At 40.1% G+C, this 9,749-nt stretch overlaps 1 protein-coding gene across 1 annotated transcript in view; it reads left to right on the top strand.

The window, feature by feature from the left end:
- Positions 1-1,425: 1,425 nt before the first annotated feature.
- The window catches only part of LOC147728656 (kynurenine/alpha-aminoadipate aminotransferase, mitochondrial-like), a 486,130-nt gene continuing 477,806 nt past the window's right edge, over positions 1,426-9,749 (top strand). Inside the window, exon 1 of the mRNA XM_086962430.1 lies at positions 1,426-1,706. Within this exon, the coding sequence (XP_086818556.1) occupies positions 1,640-1,706 (67 nt within the window). The 5' untranslated portion in view covers positions 1,426-1,639. The remainder of the gene's footprint in view (positions 1,707-9,749) is intronic.

Below are 9,749 nucleotides of genomic sequence, written 5' to 3'. Positions count from 1 at the left end.
TTTAAATACTTACAGTTATGGCAATGCTTATGAAAGGTCAAATCAGGTACACTCTCACTTGAAAGAATACCCTTTGTAGATACACTGCTATGGTCAGGTAGCAGGATAAGCCAGATTTACAAATTCTTAATGAATACGACCCCAGATGACCTTAAGAAGGTTGAGATAAACTGGGCAAGGAAGCCAGAGTAGGGGGACGTAGACTTGCAGACCTCAATTGGGTTAGGAATGAAGGTTTTCCTCTCATTCAGTTTAAGAGCGCAACACTATAAAACTGTGTTTAGGCTATATTTTATTCTGGCTAAGTTATTTAAATGGGGTAAGAGTGAAGATAAGTGTCCCAGATGGAGTTTATGGAAGGCATCTAGTCATTCGGGAAGAAGTTGCTCGACAAAGAGATTCATATTAGTTCCATTATGATGCTCCTTGGTTATGACAATCGTTGTGAAGGACATTTGGGTCAGATGTATTTTATTTTTATCTCCACAGCACTTATTCTATTGTTCTTAAATATATTTAAAAAAAAATGGTGATGTGAGCCCTACGACGACAATGAATGGAATGTAGCTGTATTCTCAAGTCATTTGGGAATTAAATAAATACAAAAAAGAGAACAAACGCTCAGTATCAGGATTTTTTTCTTAAGTTCTAAAGAGAGAAAAACACTTAGGAGACCATTTATAAATAACGGTGGCTGCCCTGCACCAATTATAACACAAAGTTCAACCAGAGAGCGAATGACTGCGGACAAGGTCATCATGTATTAATTCCAGCTTTTTGTTGGAGAATTGATGAAGAAATCTTCTGCAACTCTTTGAGGGAAATATTGAAAAAATGTCGTTGCTGACATGGATATGGCTAGCCAAATTCTGATTAAAGCCAAATGAACACGGACTTAATGGTAAAACCTGAAGAAACAGAGAAGCAATGAAATTTAAAAGGTGGAGAAAAGCAGCGTGACTTCAGAATCATTTCTAGACATGGAACGCGGCACTGGGAGGCGGATGGTGGCAAGTAGGCTGTTTAATGGTTTCAAGGGTTACAAAAATGAAAGTTGGTTTCAATACTTTCAATAAGTGAGCGGACAACTGGCCTCGGATAGATGATGAGGTGTAGAATTAAGGGAGGAGGGCCAGGTATTATGTGAGGGAGTCAGATTTACAATACAAGAATCTTTGTGGAATTAATAGAAAAGAGTGTAGATGTGTGAAATAAAAGTCAGGGACGTGGGTTTATGTCTCATGAGAAAGGAACACTTGTGTTTCTTGAGACTTGTGCGTCATGTTCCGCTCTTGCATTTGCCCGGTTGTCTAACAGCCGCTTGACTTTGACCCCGGCTGATGTGGCATTAACAGCGGTGTTTAGAATAAAAGAACATTAACAGGTTTGCACAAATATTAACACCCCTAAACTGCGTTATCACATGATTATTTCTGTAGATGTGCTGCAGAGTTGTAATGTCATGCTTCGCCATAGACTCACTCTATTTGTTTAATGGTTGCAGTAAATTCAGTTTGACCTATCCCTTTACATTTTGCTGTCAGGTTACTCATCTATAAGTAAAACAACCTCACCCAGGCTATCAGCTTGAGCAACGCCACGCGACACATCTCTACTGAGGACATACACGATACTGGAAATGTCTGCAAAGTCAAAAAACCTCCAAGAAATATCAGACCACGCAGATGCGCAGCCTGGAATTGCAGGTATGAAGTGTTTTTCTTTTGTCTTTAAGTTTTTGCATCGGTTCTACTTAGCTGACAATTCAGTTTAGAGTTTTAAAAGGGGGTCCTTTGAAACTGTAAAGCATGTTCACTAACTGAAGAACAAGTAGAAAGACAGATCGTTCTATCATTAAACACTTGTTCACCAGAAAAGATCACAACAGGAAATCAGGAAGAAGAAACTAAACTGTATTGCATAAGTTAATGTTTTTCTAAAATGTCAACCACTTCCGTTATAGAGCCCAGAAGCTAAAGTGTTAAAAAAGAATGTAATGGCACATTGGCCAGGCAGGTAGGGGCGTGATGTGGTTTAGTCAAAACGTATTGTCCTTCAAATGCCTTCGAGTTTGCCTGGAGCGCACGTGAGTAGGTACAGTAACACGACATATGCTTTGAATTCAAACAGTAAAGTACACGAATAGTGACATTGTTAGATTGTAATGAAGAATTGTAGGTTATTCTACATAAAAGTAACAGAACTCCATATAATTACCACTCTCCTGACTCTGGAAAGAAAATCTCCAGTCAATCAACTCGAATTACTTTTTACCTCAACAGGAACGAATCGAATGTTCTCATGGCTGTATACTGTGACCTTACCACTCACCTCTCGATCGAAAATGAGATCACTACTCTCCTGTAATCTTTACTTACAGTTGAGTTGTGAGCACTCTGGCAGTATGGAAAGCATATGCACTGGAAGCAGGAGGAGCAGCAGGAGAAGCTCAAGAGGGTCCTGGACCCTGTGCCTGTAGGGCCACCAGGAGAGGGACTGGAGGTATTGGTAGGGTAATAACTCAGAAGATTTGTGGAGGGAACCCTAAGAGGCTCAGCCAAATGTATTCTGGTATTTATGATGTCATGCAGGTCAGACCTCTTGAGTTAAAGCCTGCTTACTCTGTCATAATGTATTTGCCAAGGTGTAAAATCTCAATACAAGCAAAAACTATGTGACATTCTTGTGCGGTATAGGAAGTGTGAAATGAAAGTCTGTAGAACTCAACTTGTTTTCTTACACAAAACAACATTTAAGTGCCAGGACTAATATTTGAAAAAATACTAGCAATTAAGAAAGCACAAATGAAGTACATTTGTTTTTAATTCTGAAGTGTGAGGAAAATAAAGATTTTAATTTGATAAAAAGAAATTAAGATTCTTGGTGATGCACGGATGCTAAATTATTTGCTGAAACCCTATTCCTGCCCTTTATCGCTTGTGAGTACGTTTTCACCTTTTTTGCTAGCCTCCATATAAAAACACTGGCCAAATTGGTAAAAATCAGCAAAGTTGGCAACCCTATTTGTAATCTATATATTTTTATCAGCAAACTGCATGTCTCTGTAAATTTAGTGGCCATTTCAATGGAAAATGTGTTGTCTATAAATGCAGTGCACTACCACACCAAGCTTTAGGGATATATTTGTGGCACTGTCCTCTAAAATGCACCATTGGCTAAATACTGCACACATACTACTCTCCTCCTGAAGGGACTTGGCTCATTTGCCATTCTTCTTCTTTGAGTGACACTATCACAATCCCTATCAATTCAGTGATGTATAGTTAAAGGCAGCACCACCAAACTGAAAATGGTTCCAACGGCTGAAAAGCATATCCCGGGCCAAGCCAAAACATGAAGTGAAGATCAGGGGCCATATTACAAAAGTGCCCTAGCGGCACAACGGGCGTGTGCCCACTTTGTGCGCCCCTAGGGCACCTTGGTATTCAGAAGGGGCTGAAGACACCTGTTCGGCCTCTTCTGTAATGCTTATAGCTCTGGCACACATGTAGCACTAGCGCTATCTCAAGAGGCAATTCTCTCATTTGCATTGAAGTATGGCATATAGCAAATGAGGGAATCACTTTCCATTCCGCCCACCATATTGTGAACATGGCCAAAAAAGCAAAGAAGCTATCAAGAGTTCTAACAGAGGGCCACAAAAAGATTGTTCATTGTCAGTGCAACCCCAGAAAGCAGCCCCCTGGAGAGGACAAACGGGGTCCATGGACCCCCTAGACATCACTCACTGCACCCACCTTCAAGGGGATCTCTGTACCCTCTCTAAAGTGCAGGCAGGTGCCATCTGAACATTGAAATATGGAGCAGCTGATAATAGCAACAACTCTGTTTTTTACTGAATTCACTGCCCACAGGGCAGCCGCAAGCTCCTGTTGGGAATGAAGGGGGATGTTTTTATCAGGTAAACACTAAAAGGGAGTGCTCCTTAGAGGAGCAAGGGCCTTTTGATTCCCACACAATAAAAACGATTGATTTTAAAAACTACATTGAGCCTTTGGCTTGCAGTAAGGAGGATACTAAAGATTGGTTATTTTTCAGAATTTGCCCCAATCTGGAAATCCCGAGGGATGCCAGAATGCTTGAAAGATGCTCTAAGTCTGGCCTTAAAGCAGGCAGGGATAACTAAATGGGGAGATTTGATATCAACAGGAGGGGTGACACACTGAGAGGTTTTGAATGTTAGGACGGGCAACAGACTTTTCAGGTTTAAGTATTTACAGCTCACTTCTTGGTTTTCAACTGTTTCCCAGGAAGTAGGGGGTCCATGGGACTTTGTGGCTTCACTCCAGGAAGTCAGCCCGAAAGTTAAAGAAGTGGCAAAGTGGTATGGACAATTTCTGGAGGCAGAGGAGGAGAAATTGAATATTTCCCTTATCATCATCAACATATAGTGATGTAGTGGCTTCCCCTTTATTTTTGGTACATCTATGGTTGTCATGCGTTAAAAATGGATGGAGCTCATTAATATAAAAAATAAATAAAAGGGGAGCAAGTACGCACCCCTGTCTTACCCCTGGATGTATACTTATGTCTCCAGATACCTTCCCTGGTGAACCAATGTGGACATTTGCCCTCCTGTCACTATGTAAATATGCCAAAAACTGGACTAAAACAGTATCCATGCCACAATCTAGAAGAAGAGACCACCGTGTTGTCCTATTTACACAGTCAAAGGCTGATGAAAGTTCCATAAAGGCTAAATAGAGAGACTTTTGTTAGCACTGTGTATTTACCAAGAACAAAGTTCAAATTGAGACACTGCTCAATAGTACCCACTCTACACCTGAACCCATACTGGCAAGGGTATAATACAGACTCCTCATCAGCCCATTCTCTAATCCAATTATAGACAGTCTTGCTCAAGATTTTAACAGTGGTGTCAATTAAAGAAATGGGGCAATACCAGTTTGGAGCTGATCTATCACATTTCTTTAAAATGGGTACAATCATTGATGTGCCCCATGATGCAGGAAGTGGAGAGTGTGCATGGATATTAAAAATACTCGAAGGAAGTGTTGCCCAAAAAAAGATATTACTTTTAATCAGATCAATGGGGACACCATCAGGTCCTGGATCCTTGCCTTCCACTTCCGTCAAAGTTACTGTTTGCCAAGGCGAGGGTCTATGTCAAACATTGTAGACTTTCTGGGTGCAGCGTATATTTTGCTAAAGTGCTCCTCCCATAATTCAGAAGGGATATCACATACAATGGTACTCAGTGGCCTATTTTTTCTTCAGCTCAGATATAGTAAGTCAAAAAGATCTGCTATTATTTGTTACTGATGCCTATACTAACATCTCCCATTGTCTCATAATTACTTTGAGAATTCTATTAAAAGTGATTTCTTTATATTGCTTTCACATTTGCAATACCAAGGCTGGATCCATAGGTTTGGAGGCAAAAGCTGCTCTTAATGTCCTATTCGGGAATGAACACTCAGTGTTAAACCACCTAGGGGAGTTTTGCAGAGGCTGTACAGGTTTTAGTAGAGCCGTCCTGATGCTATCACATAATGTGATATATATACATATATATATATCCACCCCTGAGCCATCATTGGCCTCTGTAGTTAAACACTGCTCCACCACCCCCTGGTTTTCTCCAATTATAGTATTAAAATATTAGACTGGGTCCCCAAACCAGCCACAAATTATCAGTTGAAGTTTCTACATTACGAGCTCCAACACCCACCCCAAGCCTTTCCTTCAGACAAATAAATAGTGATAGCGCAAAAGGATTATGATCACTAAGGGTGGAAGGAACCACTGAGCCATTAAGCGCAATAGGATTTTGATCACTAAGGGTGGAAGGAACCACTGAGCCATAAAGCGCAATAGGATTTTGATCCCTAAGGGTGGAAGGAACCACTTAACCATAAGCTAGTAGATGCTCCTGACTAATAGTAACAAAAATATAATAAATTATAGATCAGCTACCTCTACCAAAAAAGGTAGAGAGTGTACACTCATTCTGCCCAACAACTTCTAGAGCATTAACCAAGTCGACTGAAGTAAGAAATGAGGCTAGCTCCACAGCTCTTGGATTACTATTAACAGCTAAGTCAATAGAAGTCGACAGACCACATGTTGCATTCAGCAAAGGAAGATGAACATTAAAAATATATGCAATATGCCCTGATTAAACCAGCTCCTCTAATATTTTAAAAATGAAATCATTATTATAAATGTTCACAATAAGTAGGTTCACACCAATTATTAACACTACTACTTGGAAACTACTATCCGCTACCTCCAATACTCTAACAGGTCCCCCTAGGGCTGCCCTTATCCTTATTGCCAGCCCCTCTGAAGTGCGCCCACATCGTGATGGGACAGCTGGGACACTGAAGCATTGAAAATCATCCACTAAATAATGGGATACCTCCCAAGTTTCCTGAAACAAGATGATATCATTGCTCCTTCCCCAAATCCCCTAGCATGCAAATAGCTGGATGTATAAATTCACCGACATTAAAAGGAAAATGTGACTCTAATAGGTCACCAAATCGTCAATCTTTATTATCAAGACCGCTACGAGTTACAAACATATTAGTGCATGGTATACCAAATACTGTTTTTTGTAATCCCTATTTTCGTGGGGGAATGGGGGGGGGGGGGGGCTTGTATAAGTATCCTTAAGGCAAGGCAACAATCGGAGTTTTTGTAAGACTATCGTTTTCTTGTACACTTAAAATGTCTTCTAACGCAGACAGGTTACATAAAATTTACAACAATTTCTTTTTTATTTAATTATAACGTTTTGTATAGCACAAACATAACCCAGGCAGGTATCAGAGTGCTTCACCATGTGAATTCTGATGATGTATGGACGCAGCTGCTTGACAACTCTACTACACAGCCCACACTGAGTTTAGCTATAAAGCACAAGAGACTCCCTGGGAATACAGTGACTACCCAGTGGAAACAATCTTCTCTTACTCAAAATAATAAAGGCAAAATGTGTCACTTCCTTGCTCCAGGAGAGGTAATGTGTTGGTTCCTTAATGCCACGCAGGGGAGGTGATGCGTCGGTTCCTTACTGAAGAGAAGGTGATGCTTCAGGTTCTTACTGAAAGCCCAGTTGCACTATGGATTTGACGAACAGGTGCATTGCATGAGAAAATGAGTCCACTAAGGAGATCCAGGTAGTGCGACGATTTCTTTAGCCACTGAAAGGCAATGCATTATTTCCTTTAGCAGCACAGCGGGGTCGGAGTTGGGGCAGTGATCTCGGATGTGTGCATGGAACTCGCTGTGCTGCGGTTTTCTGGGCCATGGGCAGGCACTGTGTTTATATCTTCGACCATATGCAATAGGAGAGAGAGGAAGAATCAAAAGGGGGTAGCTAGTTAATTTCCCCTGTAAGTATTACTATAATCAATAAGAACTGGCTCACACCTTGAAGTATTATGTTTATGTTTGAGGAAAACCAGTAGGTTTTTTATGAATACCCTCACCCACCAGCCTAGTTGGTGGCATGCTCCATCATCGGGTCCCACCCAAGATGCAGAGTGTACTTCGGGTATGCTACGATGCCTGGACTACAGCGAGCAGGTGTATTTTGTATGGTATGGTCCAGTGAAAGTGATATTAAAACTGCTTATAGGGTCCCTTTTATAGGTAACATTTTTATGATGGGCCTTATGACGGGGTTAAAATAGAGAAGTGCGGATATGTGTAGAGTTTATTATTATGAATCGATATACTGGAATTGGGTCTACATGTTTCAGCCAGTCTCTAAAATATGCTGGCTTTCTTCAGGACCTAGGTGTGAGGTGTGTGAAAAACCGTGTATTGGTCAGGTTGAGTCTTCTGGGCCAAGTTTGTAAAAAAGTGTTGCACGTGCTAAGGTACTATTGAAAAAAAGGAAGGGGTTAGTTATGTCCTCCTAGTTATGCTGTAAAAAATATGTTAAATTCACCATATACAGCATGAGCCTGTAGTCACATGTTCATCAACGTCCACTGCCCTCTGATAATTCTTGTTGCAGCCTCAGTTCGGGATTCCGTCGACATTGGCATAACTAGGAGGACATAACCAACCCTCCCCCCCTCCTTTTTTTCAATCGCACCTCAGCGCTTGCAACACTTTTTTACAAACTTGGCCAGGAAGACTCAATACCTGCATCAGATCAGTAATCAAAACTCGGAAACAACTTTTAACTCCCACAAAGAAACCCGACAAATCCAACAAAGTAGTACTAGTATCTAACTTTTCCACAAAAAATCCAGGATTCAAGAAATCAGCCACTGATACAAACGGAACCTGATTTCAAAGATATCATTGCCGATCCACCATATTGTTCACTTATGAGCGAAGCAAAAACTTAAAAGAACTTTTGAGAAAGAAAAGATATGTCAGAGATGGCGTTGAACCTAAAGGCACCGTTCCTTGTTTGAACAGCAGTAGTTGTAACAACATCATAAAAGGCAACCACATAAACCACCCATTGAAAGGTACCAAAATCAAGATAAACATCACTGCCAGTTGTGACACCAAAAACGTAGCCTACTTGTTGAAATGTCCATTTGGCTTGCCTTACATGGGCAAGACTGAGTGCAAAATTAAAATTAGACTCAATGAGCACAAGAACAAAATCCGCACACTGTTTTCCAAATCTGTCAATGCCATACACTTTTCGGCACTGAAACATAGCATCTTCCAACTGTGCTACATGATACTAGAAATTGTTGATCCTGTTGAAGGCAGAAATTATCGAAAGCTCCTCTTACAACATGAAGATTATTGGATCAAACAACTTGATTCCTTGATACCCTAAGTACTCAATGACTGCATGGAATACAGTTCTTTCTTATAATCAATGGACATTTTGCTCATTATACCTTGTGATCCTCCATTTATCTGTTCTCCTTGTTCACAATGTCATTCCTTGCTTTATCTTTCACTGAATCCTTTATGGGTTTTTTTATCTAGTAAACTTAAACATCAGCCAGTTGACTGTCATTATGCTTTCATGGAACTCTTGTTGTGTATCCTGTTGTTATGTTGTGGTTGGTACTTTTCATGTATGATTTTACTTTTTCCAATACTTCTGTACACATTTTTTCTTTGACTGCTCCAGAATCTTTTTGTCCATTTACTGTTCACCTCTCACATTATCTGTTAGAATGTTTTGTAATATATGTCAATCCTCACTTTATCTTTCACTGATACTTTACGTTTTCTAGATTTAGCGAACCAAAACTTCTCCCAGTTGACTGTCATCATACCTTTCATAATGCTTACTATCTATTCTGTTGTTAAGTAGTTGTGGGCATAATTGAATGTGATCTTCGCCTCATGTTTTTATACTTTGTAAACGTTCTTTTTCTTTGACTGTTTACTATTAATTGCTTCCTATAAGCAGTGAACATCTTGTTCATTGACTTTTCACCCCTCACATGACCTGTCAGATTGTGTTAACCTGTTTGTCTTTTTTAGAAATATATGTTATTCCTAACATTACTCACCTTTATAAACTATAAAACTCTTTCTCTTGATTGCCATTATACCTCTTTATATATCTTATCTTTTCCTAATCGATTTTGTAATGTATCACTATGTTTAACCTCATTTTGTTTCTTTCTATTTTATTTCTTTCTAGTTTGTATCCTTTGTTAACTCAGGGTCTCACTCCCTTCCGAAATGGCTGCCTCAGGGCAATATTATTGTCTTGCACGCTTTGCGGAAACCCTCTTGCATGCACCTGTCGTTGATTTCCAATGCTC

Source organism: Lissotriton vulgaris, chromosome 3_1 (genome assembly GCF_964263255.1).
Source record: "Lissotriton vulgaris chromosome 3_1, aLisVul1.2, whole genome shotgun sequence".
In the NCBI taxonomy this organism is placed as follows: domain Eukaryota; kingdom Metazoa; phylum Chordata; class Amphibia; order Caudata; family Salamandridae; genus Lissotriton; species Lissotriton vulgaris.
The sequence above is the reverse complement of the archived record's forward strand: the minus strand, read 5'-3'. Positions and strand labels throughout refer to the sequence as shown.